Source organism: Chiloscyllium plagiosum, chromosome 4 (genome assembly GCF_004010195.1).
Source record: "Chiloscyllium plagiosum isolate BGI_BamShark_2017 chromosome 4, ASM401019v2, whole genome shotgun sequence".
NCBI lineage: Eukaryota > Metazoa > Chordata > Chondrichthyes > Orectolobiformes > Hemiscylliidae > Chiloscyllium > Chiloscyllium plagiosum.
The window spans coordinates 91,384,697-91,401,145 of NC_057713.1; the positions used below are offsets into that span (position 1 = coordinate 91,384,697).

The 16,449-nt window shown below is 40.4% G+C and overlaps 1 protein-coding gene across 1 annotated transcript; it reads right to left on the reverse strand.

Moving 5' to 3' along the window:
* Positions 1 to 610: 610 nt before the first annotated feature.
* Positions 611 to 14,673, reverse strand: LOC122549495 (orofacial cleft 1 candidate gene 1 protein homolog). The gene is made up of 4 exons (XM_043689356.1): positions 14,619 to 14,673; positions 3,216 to 3,282; positions 2,717 to 2,893; positions 611 to 642 (listed from the first exon to the last, which is right to left on the reverse strand). Exons 1-4 carry the CDS (start codon positions 14,643 to 14,645, stop codon positions 611 to 613), a joined length of 303 nt encoding a protein of 100 aa, XP_043545291.1. The 5' UTR covers positions 14,646 to 14,673.
* Positions 14,674 to 16,449: the final 1,776 nt, after the last annotated feature.

Genomic DNA, 16,449 nt, shown 5'->3' on the forward strand with positions numbered 1-16,449 from the left:
AGTTTCTACATTGCCCAGGAGGTCCAGTGAACTCCCAGAGTACTATTTCAACTCATCTTGACACAGTATTGGAGTTGTAGTCCATAAAATGTCAAGCCCAAGGGGTCTAACATTGCAACATCCTGAAATCAGATCAGATCTTGATTCTGGAGTGATATTGTCACATTTCACAGCACCACAAAGCTGACAGTATAAATGCAGCCTATAACTGTCACAGTATGAGATGACACTTATTCAATCTATCTTACTTGTGGGAATATTTATTGTATCACACCACTGTTAGTGACATACCTTCTATTTATCAGTCAGAAACACATTTACGCTGCTGAGTATTATTTTCAAAGGGAAAATTTAATTGGATACAAGGAAAATAACAGAGATAGTATTTCTTGTCAGCCATCAGTTGTAACTAATTTCTCTTTTTGTCCTTCTTCATAAACCAGATCAAAGACCAAACCAAAAGTCAGATCTGCTGAATAAAGGGTACTTGCGCCATCAAAAATGGCACAATGCATTAATTTGGCAGTTGTTTTATTAAAACTGGAGTTCCTTCCCAGCAGGAAGATGACTCCACTGCTTGGTTTACTTCTTAGCTTCCAGAAGGTCTGTGTTAGAGGAACATTGGAGATGGAAGTTTAAATCCTTAGAGGAAGAGAAAATATGTTGGACTATTTAAAATAAACATGAACAATTCATAAAATGGCCAGCTGGACATTATTTCTTCCAAATTCACTCCTTAATTGACTAAATGAAGCACTTCTTGATGAATCCAGCACTCATGTTTTATCAAAGCCTCAAATTTCAATAAACTAATCAAAGAGTATATGGAAAACATTTTCAAAGCATTTGCAAATGTGCTATAGAATCACTCCATAATATCATATCCAATTTTCATCCATGCATTAGAGGCCCTAATGCAGCTTATATTTATTTTTAAAAGCTGTTCGGACAATCTTCTAACATTAGACGTTCCATATGCCAATATTAAAAGAATCTATTTGTTGATGGGATGTGGGTTTTGCTGGCTAGGCCAGCATTTATTGCCCATCCCTATCTGTCATTGAGTGGGTGGGTAGTGAGCTTCTTAAACCACTGGAGTTTGTGTGATGTGGGTACATCCACAGTGCTGTTCAGGAAGGGAGTTTTACAATTTTGAAAAGGCAACCTTTGAACAAAGAGTGATGCAGATACAAGACAAAACTTGGAGGGAGCCTGCAACACGTGACTTGGGAGGGGAACCAGCAGATGATGGTGTTACAATGTATTTGCTTCCCTTGTCCTTCTAAGGGGTAAGTGTCATGGGTTTGAAAGGTGATGCAGATCTGGCATTGTGCATTTATAAGTGGTGCCCACTTCTGCCACAGTGTGTTAGTGATGGGGTGTAAATACAGAAGGTGGAGGATGGGATGCCAATTAAGCAAGCTGCTTTGTCATTGACAGTATTGAGTTTGTCTGCATCACTGGAACTGCCCTTATCCAGTCTAGTATGAAGTATCCCATCACAGTCCTGCCTTATAAACGGTAGGTAATCCTCACAATGTTGACAATAGGGATTCAGTGATGATAATGCTGTTGAATGTAAATGGGAGGTGGTTAGATTCTGTCTTGTGGCAGATGGTAATTACTATCCAGAAAATGGAGGAAAAAGATTAAGGAATCTATTACAGCAATATGCATAATACCACTGTTTCACATTATTTGTAGAAATGTATGTAATTGAGCTATGAACAATTATTCAAATTAGCTTTGTCAATATTGTGTATACATCATTTATAGGAAGACTACTGTAAAGTAATCCAGTAAGGTACCTACTTTTGAGTATTATGTCCAGATCAGACTTATTAAATAATGTTATATCATAGAAAACATCTGTTGAGGATTATCTTTTGCTACTTTGGTTTCATTTTGCTGTTGGAAAAAGGAGGTTATGATGAACAGTACACATCTTCAAGTCAGCATGTCTGCCAGAATACACAAACAGCTCAAGTGTAAAACCATGACAAATTTCACAGTGCACACTGACCATTCTTAAAGAGAGAAATTTCTCACAAGTGTGATCTAAAACAATAGGCAGCATTCAGTAATGCCTTTTCTATTGCTTATGTTCCTCAAGGAAACATAAACATTTGAAAACTAAAAGGTCTTTTTGAAAAAAGTATATTTGTGATAGATTCCTAATCTGTAGATTAATATAACTCATCAGATGACCTGTCACAGTTCAGCATATTTTGCTTTAGAAGGAGTAAGCCTTTTAAATCCAATGATTGCACTTTTTATCAGTTTGAGATGAACATTTTGGCAAAATAATTAAGGGATTTGGTCTGGAAATAAAGGAGAACTAAAGTAAGCTCTGTGATTAAGGTCATTTGAAAAGGTGTGTGAAGTTAAATGCAGCTATCTAAAGGGTTCCCACTTTCATCATCTCAATCACAAGGTGCTTTTTTAAAGAATTAGTTAAGAAGGCTGAAGGCAAGGTATTCAAGATCAAGTATGCTACTGGCCAATCTAAGGAAGCTTTTCTTCCATGTTTCCAAGTAGAATTCCTGAACATATCCCAAGTTCCAAACGATTTGCTCTCATTTTGCAAGTTGCAGAATGGGAACTTGTTCCAACATACGAAGTTGGAATGTGAGGTTTAGACACTGGAATGCAAGGTTTAGATCAAGAACAAAACTACTGTCAGTCACTGCGAGGATAATCAAGACTGAAGCCTCACCTCTTGCTTGATCATAGGTTTGGAGCAGGAGTTTTTGTTGGTGAACTGCAAGGGTGCCATTGTGTCTGTCATGTCTAATTTCTTTTTCTGTTGAATTATGATATGCTGAAGGGTTTCTGGTGCTGATGTTAAAAGCAGGATTTTCAATGCCTTCTGCAGCAGATCTGTTGTCTTTTACTGCATCCGTCAAAAAAAAACAAGGAGGTCAGGGTAGCACATTATGAGAAAGTACATTACAATGACAACCGGGAAAAATTTCTCCCCCTAATTCCTTTTACATTCCCTTATCAAATATGCAGACAAACACATCATCCTCAAATGTCACCAAAACACAATTAGGTTAAAATTAAATCTGAAGCTTAAAAAAATAAATGATTAAAATAATTACAAATTGCGCCCTGACATGCAAAAGCAAAATTTAGCCTACAGCCATTTGTCTGTAATTAGTTAATTAATCCTTACACAAATTATGAGCAATAACTCATCAAGCAAGGCTCACCCATCAGAAATTCAGCCGACTTTGATTTCTTCTGCTTAGTTTGCTTCTGAGCCTTCTGCTGGAACTTCTTGAGGGAAATTGTTAAATGAATAAATTAGCTCCAGAATGAAGATCATCATTTATGATCCACAACTAACGTCGTATTTTAAACACAGGACAACAAGGAAATGTCATTTAATTTACATCTCTGCTGAAGGGTCAAACATTAATTGAACAACAGGAGTGGAAAATTTATTTCAAAAATAGCCCCAAAAATAAAGTCCTTAATAATGAATACATAATGAAGGTCATTGGACTTCTTCAATCTGTTTTTTTTATTTGTACAAATATATAAAGGCTTAACATTTAAAGTGTTCCAAATGTGTTAAGATTTTTAAATTGTGTGTTCCAACTGACTTGCTCGAAGGTTTTCTGGTTAGTTTTTTTTGCATCTATTTCTTGGTGCCCGCAATTTGTAATTAATGAACCTTTAATCTGGTCATTGATCATTAAAGGCCACTTTCCATTATAATACTTCTGAATGCCTACTCAATATTCTATTTTCCCTTCAGCAGGCTCTGCAGAATTATTTGTGCGGCTGTTCCTTTCAGGCATGCATTGGAACTCAAATCACAAAAGTATTTCTGCCTCAGTGTTATTCTTCATTTCCAAAGCATCACAATGCTTCCAACCAATCGATGGTATCAGTTCCTAAACTCAGAATACACATTCAGCACACAGATTATTGCCTGGAACACAGACTGTGAACCATAAAAATGCACTGCTTCTGTACCAACTCCCAGTAGCTAGTGTTGAATGCTGTGATGCTATTGCTTAAGGTCTTTTAATAAGTTCTCTGTGTGGGCTTTTTATTTTTCCTGGTTTTTTTGGGGGGGGTGGAAGCAATTTATAAAGCACTACTTAGAGAAGTTTTCTGAAAGCTTGATAAGTGGCACGCAGATGGGTCAAGATTACAATCTTTTAATTCCCTTCCATGGGCTGGAACAGATTAGTACTTTCCTCATGTGGTTAGCTGCAAAAAGAATTTTAATATGCACTCTTCTGACATTTTACCATATCAGATTTATCATTATAAATTTTTGAAATAGGCAACTACAAATATTCTTTGTGGTGAATAACATAACATACAAAATAAAAGCCAGTCAGAATGTTGTTCATTTGATCATGCTTTGTCAGGTTGACTTTTCAAATACACAAGCCCCATTAAGCATACTTCTTCATCCAGTTTCCCTTTTATTGTCTTCAGACTACTGTCTCACCCAGTCGAGAACAGACATGGAATCATCAGCTTTTATCTCCATTCCATTACTGCCAGCCTCTCCAATTCTTAAAATATGCTTTGAGTCAGATGTATGTTGAACATAGCAATTCTTTAATCTTACACAAAGTGAACAAGCATGAAAGCTGACAAGCAAAAATCAAAACAGAAATGCACATAACTTCTGAGAGAGAAAGATGGGTTCCGTTTCTAGGCATCATTCTCATATTTGAGTGTATTCCTGTTCCCCACACTTTCAGAATATATTGTTCTTCATCAGGGCATATTTGTCAATGTGTATCCAATTGCTCTCTGTGCCACATCTTATGATATGTGCACAGTGTTTATACAGTAGCTCACTGATTAAGGTTAAATAAGCCTCTCAGTAACAATACCCAACGGTATGACCATGGTTTATCCACCTGCTTAAAGCTGCAGCTCACAAGGAAGAATTTAGGGCCTCATCAAATGCTCAATGGAAATGTGTGCTCTATTGAAAGGATTCTGTTGCAAAATGGAAATCATACAAAACACTTCTACCAAACTCTCACAATGTTCCATAGCAACCATTATGGCATTCTAGGAAATAATTAATTCATTAATTAAAGCACTTTGAAATATTTTGAGACGATATATAATTTATTCATACCTATATAAACAGAAATTACCTATCAGCTGTGAATGAATATTTAGAGATGCATTGGTACTGTAAATATAATGGTCATTAAAAATAAACACGTCAAAAATTTCATCTATTTAAATGGAGACTTGAAATGTTAATTGTTAAGCATCTACTGGTTGCTAACTGGGAAACACATTACAGTAATCTCTACTTTCTTGTGTCTGCAATGATTTCATTGAGATATGAATTGAAAACAGAATAAATAGAACCCAAGAAACTTGCATCAAGGAACCAATAAAACAAATGTGTTAAACAGGAAACTGGTGATAAAATTCCAACAACCACTACAAAGAGAAATATTGGTTTGAAAGTTTAATGGCTTTAATGGTGGAACACCCTTTGCACACAAATGATGGGTCTTGCAGTAATTTCAGTCATGGTATGGCATACCTTCTGACTATTTAGAAATAAAATACATGAGGGGGAAATGCTTGCTTTGTAACAAAAATTCGTTTATAACCAGTGACAAGTAAAATCTACGAAGTTTCTAAAAGAATGTGATTGTTGTCAAAAGGAATTTGGACACAACAATGGCATGTTCAGTTCTGGTTCCACTCAAAGCCATAGCTGAAGGCTTTGGGAAAGCTGCTGCAAGGCTGGTGGGCACAGACCAGCAATGCAAGGAATTTTGCATACTGTACGGATCATCGCTCAGTTCAGGGCAGTCACATTGAATCTGCAATCAACCAATTGTGCTTCATGAAACCGTCAGCCCTAATTTATGTCTAACTGTTTTCTTCTGCCTTGCTGTAAACAAGCCCCGCTCTGAGCTGTCTGCACTGCCCTTATCTGCTTACAAAGATCACACGGACAGACCCTATCAACAGCTCAGGAGGACAACATAAAGTTACTGTTTCCCGACAGCAGTCCATGTGCAAATTGTAAGTCAAAGAGAAGAGTAACTTTGTAGTGGCATAAAAATTAATTCATTTGAGCCATCCATATCTTGGTTTCCAACCCAGGCTGGCAGGCCTTACATCAATAACATTGAATCAAATTAAGTTGCTCTAACTGTTTCTGCAAACAGAATTCATGCACTAACAGGCAAAACATGTCAATCTGGATTCAGGTCAGTCAGTGAGCCAGAAACTAAGACACCTTTCTTTGTGGATAGAGTTTATTAACTGCTCAGTCTTACAGCTCCTTTCATACAACATTCCCATCTGTTTCCCCTTTACATCTACACAGTTAAGTATTTAATATATTAACCCCAATCACATGCCCAGTAACTTGCTACATTAATAAACCAATGCAAATGATTTCCATTACTGCTTTTGAGAATTAGTAGGAGAGGCAGTAGGCCAAAGTTGGTTACATCTAAAGTTTTCGTCTGTCTTGATTTCAAAGCTTGTCTTCAAATGACTCAGGTTCCTCAGGTAACATAGAGCATGGAGACAAAGAGCACAGACAGATTTCTGCAATAACTCTTCCTGGCCTCACAGGGAACTTGGTACTCACAGCCACTCCCTTCAATCCTCCTCCACAATACTATTCAACCTTCCTTTTGAGCATTAACTACTGTTTTGGCACATTAGCAGAACTGCCAATTTCTTCCCCCAGGAGAAACTGAGGTCTGCAGATGCTGGAGATCAGAGCTGGAAATGTGTTGCTGGAAAAGCGCAGCAGGTCAGACAGCATCCAGGGAACAGGAGAATCAACGTTTCGGGCATAAGCCCTTCCTGAAGAACTGCTTTTCCAGCACCACTCTAATCTTCAACCTAATCTCCAGCATCTGCAGTCCTCACTTTCGCCCTGTTAAAAACAGTTCATCCCTCTCATGTGTCACGAGCACTTACAACAGATGCTGCATCCACCCAATTCACACAGAACTGGAAATTGCCCCTCACACTCCAGACTACCTGCCTCCCCCCATTCCTCTGAATGCCATTTGGAATTGGCCCTGTCTCACTAAAGGTGAGTCAGAATCTTATTAAATGAATCGTATCCAACAAAATGTGAATCTTAGCTCAATAAAAGTGAGACTCTTAAATCCAAGGCTTACCACACCAATTATCTCATCTTATTAATTTTGAGTCTTTTCCCATTAAATGTGAGGCCTATCCTAACAAATCTCAGCCCCATTTCACCAAATTTGAGGGTTATTTCACAAAATGTGAGGCTTACCTCATGAAGTACACTGAACAAAAGTAATCCAACGACAACTGATAGATGGAATTCACTGATTCTCTGTCAGGATAGAGATGTGCTCTCTTGTTGTGTTTTGGTTTCTTATTGAAATTGGGAGGCATGGTGGCACAGTGGTCAGCGCTGCTACCTCATAGCACCAGGAATCTGGGTTCAATTTCAGCCTCAGGCAACTGCCTGTGTGGAGTTTGCACGTTCTTCCTCTGTCTGCACGGGTGCTCCAGTTTCCTCCTACAGTCCAAAGACATGCAGCTTAGGTGGATTGGCCATGCTAAATTGCCCATAGCAGACAGGCAGGAGGCTGGAAGAACACAGCAAGCCAGGCAGCAATCAGGATGTGGAGAAGTCAACGTTTCAGTGATAAATTGCCCATAGCACCCAGGAATGTGCAGGCTCGGTTGATTGGCCATGCTAAATATGGGGTTTCAAAGTTAGAGTGTCTGGGTGAGATGCTCTTTAAAGGGTTGGTGCAGACTTGAAGGGCCGAATGTCCTTTTTCCGCACTGTAGGGATTTTATGAAATCTCCTAAGGTAGACACAGAAAATAATGACAAACAGGCACTGCTGGGGAAATTCAACAGCATCTGTGGAGAGAAAGCAGAGCTAATGTTTCAAGTCAAGTAAACTTTCTTCGGAACAGGAAAAGGAAACTGGCTGATCTTGTGATACTTTATGTGGTGCTCGAGCAATACTACTTGCATTACCATTGGTCATGTTTCCTTGCACTTTGATGCACAATAGCAACATTATACAGTAATAATATAGTTAATGTATAAGGTATGCTGCTTAAACCACCTGCTGTCCTCAGTAACAGCAATCCCTGAGCCACTTCCAACAGTCCCTTCAGTTTGTCTATAACAAATAAGGCCAAGTGAAGTATCAGGATTCTTGCTCTGTTTGGGATTAAATGTACTTTCTTTTCAGGGCGCTGGTTGAGTGTGGATTCTATGCCAAGACAATTAAGAATTCAGCAACATCTTTAGTGACAATTGCCAGACATATACTTTTTCCTCGGCAAGTCACAACGAGCACCATTTCATTCTTAACAAACCTTTTCAAAGCAAGCAATTGCAAAATGCCAGCTTGAACATGATATCAATTTAGGTGGTACACTCCATTTTTATTATAGCATAGTGCATATGCTATATGCACAGAAGTGCAAGCAACACTGAGTGTTTCTTTAGATTGTTTGGAATGTGAAGTAATTCACAGTTAAGGGGGCATAGTGACTCAGTGGCTAGCACTGCTGTCTCACATTGCCAGGGACCTGGGTTCAATTCCACTCTTGGGTGACTGCCTGTTTGGAGTTTGCACATTCTCCCCAAGTCTGTGTGGGTTTCCTCCCACAGTCCAAAGATATGCAGGTTAGATGGATTGGCCATGATGAATTGCCCATAGTGTCCATGGATGTGTAGATTAAAAATGGGAAATGCAGGGTTACAGGGATAGGGTGGCTATCTTTGGAGTGTTGGTGTAGACTTGATGGGCTGAATAGCCTGCTTCCACACTGTAGGGATTCAGTGGCTTTTTAACAGTGCTGTAGGCTAAAAGCCTAGTAAAGAGGGTGGAGTGTTACTTTGGTCAGTAAAGCAGCTGTGCAAAGCCACAACACACAAGCTGTATGTTTAGCTTTACTTGATCACAAAATATATGAATCAAACTCAAAGCACAACCCTATGCTAAAAGAACATTGTGGGTCCTGGACTAGAAAGTTGAAAAGTCCTGTTTTAATACAAGCATTAATATAGCACATTGCAAACAATGTCTTCCCAACCTGTGAATATATTGCAATCCTTCAATGACACAAATGTCTGTGTAAAGTATATACAGTGTGAACTGTCAAAATCTTATTATTAATTTATGACCAAAATCAAAATGGCATTTATATCTCAGCACCTGCCAGTATTGAAATTAATGCTTCAAACCAGTTCCTTTATTGGCAATTCATATTGCCAATTTTTTACATTTTAATTGGAAGGATACGTTTTATGCATGTTTTAAGCACACTGGTGCACAACCAGTAATGCTACTTTGACTGTGAGCCCTTCCCTCACAATTCTAATAAACCTAAAGAAACAGATTCTGGTATTGGTGCTGATGTACTTTAGACTGAGAATAAAATTTAAAGGATGCAGCCATGCAAAATTAAGTGCTTATGTAGTTGGTGGGAACATTTTTTAGCCTTTCCAAAAGCTGAGCAGGGGGACCTAGGCTTACATATAAAAAAAACAAGTGAAAGAAAACTTGAGATAAAAGGTAGGAAATAGAGTGCATGAACAAGTAGCTAAATTTCCCAGCTCTCTGCCTCCTGTACAAGGATAGATAAATGGATGTGGCACTTTGAAGAGTAGATACAACAAGCAGTGGTACACCACTGCCCCAAGATGATAATGCATCTTAAGTGGCAAGTTGTGCAGGGGTTGAGTCGGATGTGTTGGGAGAGGTGATGGGTTCCATTGTATGTATAACACCAACAGGATTTGGTACCATAGAAACTGAGAGTAGGAGTAGGCCATTTGGCCCTTCCAGTCTGCTCCACCATTCAACATGGTCAAGGCTAATCATCCAATTCAGTATCCTGTTCTTGCCTTCTTCCGACACCCTGTAACCTTTTGAAATATATTTAAATCCTTTGTGAAAACATTTAATATTTTGGCCTCAACCACTTCCTGTAGCAGAGAACTCCATAACCTCACCAGTCTCTGGGTGAAAGAATTTCTCCTCATCTCATTCCTAAATGGCCTACCCCATATCCTGAAACTGTGACCCCTGGTTCTGGACTCCCTGGTCAACTGAAACATCTTTCTTACACCGGGGGGCAGGGAGTCCAGAACTAGAGGGCATAGGTTTAGAATGAGAGGGAAAAGATATAAAAGAGACCTAAGGGGCAACCTTTTCACACAGAGGGTGGTACAGGCTTGGAATGAGCTGCCAGAGAAAGTGGTGGAGGCTGGTACAATTACAACATTTAAGAGGTATTTGGATGGGTATATGAATAGGAAGGGTTTGGAGGGATATGGGCTGGGTGCTGGCAGGTGGGACTAGATTGGGTTGGGATATTTGGTTGGCATGGACGGGTTGGACTGAAGGGTCTGTTTCCATGCTGTACATCTCTACGACTCTATGACCTGATCCTGTTAAAGTTTTATAGTTTTCTAAGAGATCCACTCTCATATTAGTGACTCCAATCACTATAGTTCTAACCCATCCAGTTTCTTCATATTCTGGATTAGTGGTGCTGGAAGAACACAGCAGTTCAGGCAGCATCCAAGGAGCTTCGAAATTGACATTTCATCATATGTCACTCATGCATCCCAGGAATCAGTCTGGTAAACCTTCATCACAATCCCTATATAACCAGAATATCCTTCTTCACATATGGAGACCAAAACTGCACACAACACTTCAGGTGTACTCTCACCAAGGCCCTGTGTAACTGGAGTGAGACATCCCTGCTCCTTTACTCGAATTCTCTCGCTATGAAGGAGAATTTACCTCATTTACCTGCTGCAGCTGTATGCTTACCTTCATAAATACATGTCTCTGGAGATGAATGCTGTTCTAACAGATCAATGATGGAACAACTAATATTGATGTTCCCCAACTCTGGCATCCCAGTGACTGGTTTGAAGCAATGTTAGTTGTTCAATCGTGAAGCTGATGCCTGAATTGAGGTGCATCAAAGGGTCGGAGAATGTATAATATTTAGTAGAGCTGCTCCAGCCAATCCACCCTTTCTAATTGTGGAACCCATCACATTTGATTTTTGGACTGTTGTATAGGTCAGAACACTGGCCCCCAATTTCAGCCAGCAATCCACACTGGGTACTCCCATGATTCCCATGGTAGCCGTCAGCCAGGTCAACTGTAACCACACTGTCTTCAGGATTGGAGAGTTGCTTCTGGCAGATAGTAGATGTGTGGTCTAAATCAGAAGTCATACGTGCAGGATGAAGCAGGGACAGAGGTAGGAAACATGAGGAACGGGCAGCACATGGCTGAAGGAGCAGGAATACTGAATAGTGAGCTACAACACAATAGGAGCAACCGCAATGAAGACAGCAGCTTAAAGTCTCTGACATTGTTGCAGAAACAGTGAGAAGAATTGGAGCTGATACACCTTTGGAGACCAAGCAGTAGTTTCTGGACAGCAATGAAGGCCTACCACCCCACACTATCTCCTCAAGTCTGAGAAGTCCTGAGGTGCAGGGGATACCTAATGAGATCTGGATCCAGCTCACTCATTCAAGACAAATTAGTATTACAATTCCACAGGTGCTCCTGCTCTCTAGCTTGTTTCTTTGCTCTATTTTATATCCAGTTTTCACCTCAAACCCCCTTACAAAGATTGGGAATAGGGGTTAAAAGAGAAAGGGTCAAGATCACTAACCATCTGTCAAGCTAAACACAAGGCATTCTCTGCTTCCACTGTTTAATAACCAAGTCTGCAACACAACTGATCTAAGACCAAGAGTTGAGCTCTCTAAACGTTGTCTTGTAGTCATGCATTGTAAGATGTTCATTCCTTAAACAGAAACTTTCACATGAGTGCACTTACAAATTTGAAATGAGGGGAAAAGATGATCACCATGCTTGAACTTTCATACATTCCATGTGCTTTAATCTACAGATCCAATGCACATACATACAGAAGGAAAAGGTAAAATGATATAAATGCACCTCATAAAACATGCCCTTTAGACAGCTCTTGTATTGTGCTAGGTTATTTGGTCTGAGAAGCAGTAGTTTCGCAGAACTGGCTGCAAGCCAACTGTGCAATGACAAGGGCTTACCATAAACTGACTGTCAAGAGATCCGCTTTTACTGAGTCATAGGGGTTTTATTTTCAGCTCGCCACACAAGGCTTTGCATTGCTAGGAACCAATAACACTAAGGTGGATTAATCATGCAAGGAAAGATCGCAACACCGAATATCCATCATGAAGATGAGAGCTTATCAATATTCTAAAAGGGTCTCTGTAACACTCCTCAGCTTACCTGCAGTGTTGTTTGAGTGAACTCTTCAGCCTGAATTTCCTGAGCCCCTACTACCTGGGTGCTTTTTCGAGGACCAGCTCATTCTGGTTCACTTCTATGCCTTGCCTTTTGGGGTCACAAACTCCAAGGTAGAAATATGGAGTTATAAAACTGTGTCTCACACCTTAAGACAGGCACACTTGCTCTCCCAGGTCTCCCCGTCTACTCGCTTACAGTTCTCACTTAGGGATCGTGCCAAATTATGAGCCTCAAAAAGGGTGTTAGGTGAGAAACCTTTTTATGAAGAACTGCTTTAACTCCTGTCACTGACAACCGAGATACAGAATTTAGCTCCTGTTCCAGCCTCTGGACTATACACGGTCTCTCTATCTTATTACAGCATCATTGGGCAAGCTAAAGCAGCAGCTGTTGCATTGCTCCCAGCCCTCACCACTCCCCCTACCATTACCAACATTAATATCCCAACTCTCCCTCGTCACCTCCCATTCCCCTTTCCACCTCTTATTCTCCCCCTCCATTCCCCACCCTGGTCTCCCCATTGCACCCTCCCTTTCCCAATCATCTACAGTATGGAAGCAGGCCATTCAGTCCATACCAACCCTCCAAACAGAATCTCACCCCCTACCCTATCATCCTACATTTCCCATGGCTAGCCTGCACATCCCTGGAAACGATGGGCAATTTAGCATGGTCAATCCAACTAACCTTCACACAGAGTCATAGAGATGTACAGCATGGAAACAGACCAAACCGTCCATGCTGACCAGATATCCCAACCCAATCTAGTCCCACCTGCCAGCACCCGGCCCATATCCCTCCAAACCCTTCCTATTCATATACCCATCCAAATGCCTCTTAAATGTTGCAAGTGTACCAGCCTCCACCACATCCTCTAGCAGCCCATTCCATACACGTACCACCCTCTGCGTGAAAAAGTTGCCCCTTAGGTCTCTTTTATATCTTTCTCCTCTCACATCTTTGGATTATGGGAGGAGACTGGAGCGCCCGGAGGAAACTCACATAGACACAGGGGGAAAGAAAGTCACCGGAGGTTGGAATCAAACCCAGGTCCCTGCACTGTGAGGCAGCAGTGCTAACCACTGAGCCACCAAACCCCCTTCATTGTCAATTACTTCACATTCCAATTAATCTTATGAAACACTCCATGTTGTCTGCCACTGAGTGTGGCCCTGCCTGTACTGGGAGATTCCCTTGGTCACTGGTGTAACAACAATAAATGCATGTTGGAGACTGGAAGAATGAGCAGAAAAATCAGCATACATCTAATTTTTAGCATTCTTGGAATTAAATACTTCTGTGGAAAGAAAGAGTGATTGGTGTTGTCAATGATCCAGTTTCTACTTGGCTATATGAAGGGGAGAAAGTGACGTGACAACATTCTTCTTTACAAACATTCTTGTTTATTCAAGGGTCAGGATCCTCGGCTTTAGGCCGTGATGTTGCTATTTGCAATTTGGAGAGGGCAAAGAAGCAGGCAGGCCTCACGTGTACCTCAGCTAAAAGCCTGAACTATTGGTGTTATTCTGAACCACATGTCAACTGGCTAGTCAACTGAACAAACTCTTCCCAAACCAATATCCAGAGTTACTATGCTTGTTCATTCTGACTGTGCATTGGAAACTCCTATGCTGTGATGGTTTATTGGCAGCTTTCAGAGCTCTACCTGTTGCACTGTATTTATCTATTTTAATTTTGTAGTATTCTTTAGTTATTATGTGAGATTAGCAGTTCAAAATTAAGTATTTCAATATCCCAGTGAAATGATCATCCATTGTGGCATCCAGCATAGTTGAATTACTTAATTTTAAACTGCTATTCTTAGGTAAAAACTAAAGAATACTATGAAATTAAAATAGATAAATACAGTGCAACAGGTAGAGCTCCTAAAGCTGCCAACAAACCATCACAGCATAGGAGTTTTCAATGCACAGTCATAATGAACAAATATAGTAACACTGAAATAAACCACAAATCCCTTTACACTTTTTCAACATCTCGTTTATACACACAGTATTATGTTCCTACATGCTTTGAAAATGCATTTTCTCGACATATTAATAAGAAATTTCAATAGCAAAGAGATTAAGACTGCCATTGAAACAATGGAGAGGAATTTGGTACAACTGCATTCACATTTCAAAAGCTAGAGTTGCAAATGGTCCTATCTACTCCACAATATCAATGGCCAATTCATTGTTTCCAGCTTTAATAACAAATACCAGTGCTGGCGTTGCACCATTTGTACCTAAAGTGCCCGGGAAAGGACCAATCTGCCAGAGTCGCTGGTCTCTGAACCTACCTGCTCATACACTGTTTCTTCTTCCATCGGGAATTCAATTATCTTATACACTGTATTCGTTTATCCTCCAAATCACAGAAATCCTACCTATAAATTAGAAAAAAAAACAAAGTTATATTTACAATAAATAAGATTAAATTCTCCTTTCCATGTAGTTTTGTTAAACTCTTTTCAGGGAACTTAATTTCTTCCTACTTAGAGGCATTAATCATCTCATTATTCATAGAATCATATGGTATAGAAGATGCCTTTTGGCCCATTAAGTTAGGGCACCACAAACGTCTCTGGACCCACACTAGGCCCACTTTCCAGCACTAGGCCCATAGCCTTGGACGTTATGACATTTCAAATGTTCATCCAAGTAATTTTTACTGTTTGTGAGGTTCCCACCTCAACTACCCTCCCAGGTGATGCATTCCAAGAATCTCTCTGGGGAGGAAATATATTTTCCTCAGATCCCTTCTAAACCTCCTGCTTTGACCTTGAAAGTATGCCCCTTGTTACTGAGCTTTCAACTAAGGGGAACAGCTGCTTTCTATCCACCCTGTCCCTGTCCCTCATAATCTTATACACCTCAATCACATCTCCCTCTGACCTTCTCTGCTCCAAAGAAAATAGCCCAAGTTTATCAAACCTTTCTTCATAGTTAAACAGCAACACCTTGATGAATCTCCTCTGCATACTCTCCAGTCCAATCCTATCCTTCCTATAATGTGGTGATCAGAATTGCACAGTACTCCAGCTATGGCCTAACCAAAATCCTGTACAACTCCAACATAATCTCCCTGCTTTTATAATCTACTTGTTTGCCTATCACTGCTGTGAGACTCACTGTTCTGTAATTCCCTGGTGTATCCCTACCAACCTTCCTGAAAAGTGGAGCATATGAGCTGTCCTCCAGTTTTTGGCTTCTCCCCTGCGCCTAGAGAGAAGTTAAAACTTTGTCAAATAATTTCCTCCCTCATTTCCCACAGCGACCTGGGATATAACTCTTGTGGACTGAGGGATTTGCCCATTTTTAAGTCCACCATAAACCTCCAAACTTCCCTCACTCCCTATGTCAAACGGCTCAAGAGCCTCACAGTCCTTCTTCCCAAATGTGTACCTACATCCTCCTCTTTCAAAGTGATAGATGTGAAGTGATCATTTAAGACCCTACCAATGCCCTCCAGCTCCATGCACATATTACCGTCTTGGTCCCTATTGGGTCCTACTCTTTCCCTGGTTATTCTTTTCCCCTTGAAATACTTAATGAATATCTTGGGATTCTTCCTAATCTTATCCTCCAGTGTCTTCTCATGCTCCCTCTTTGCTCTCCTAATAGTTTTCTTAAGATCTCACTGTGCTAGGGCATCCATTGACTTGCTCCCTTTGCACCTGATAACCGCATTTCCTTTCCTTCTTATTCAGTCCTGAATATTTCCACACGTCCGGGGTTCTTTGGTCTTGTTGCTCCTACATGTCACACTAAAGGGTACATGTTGGGCCTTTACTCTTCATCTCCTGCTCCTCTGATGCTGCGTGACCTGCTGTGTTTTACCAGCACCACACTCTCGACTCTGATCTCGAGCATCTGCAGTCCTCACTTTCTCCTAGTCAACACAAAGCAACCCTAAAATGAAGAGACCCCACGGCAATATTTTGAGGATGAGTCCAAGAGTTCTCTCCACCGTTCTGTCTAATCTTTACACCTCAACCAACATCTAAATTCTCATTATTGTACCGTTGATGTTTGTGGAACTTGCTGCATGCCAACTGGCTGCATATTGCAATCGCAAATGACTTCAAACAGTACCTTCCTTGACTGTGAAACACTTCGGGAAGCCCTGAG

What these genes read in the sequence shown, in the direction of transcription:
- LOC122549495 (XM_043689356.1), bottom strand. Translation starts at nt 14,645, where the DNA reads ATGGAAGAAGAAACAGTGTATGAGCAG. An exon ending in AAGAAACAGTGTATGAGCAG is followed by an intron (nt 3,283 to 14,618) that starts GTAGGTTCAGAG and finishes ATTTCCCTCAAG; the next exon opens with AAGTTCCAGCAGAAGGCTCA. An exon ending in GTCGGCTGAATTTCTGATGG is followed by an intron (nt 2,894 to 3,215) that starts GTGAGCCTTGCT and finishes TGACGGATGCAG; the next exon opens with TAAAAGACAACAGATCTGCT.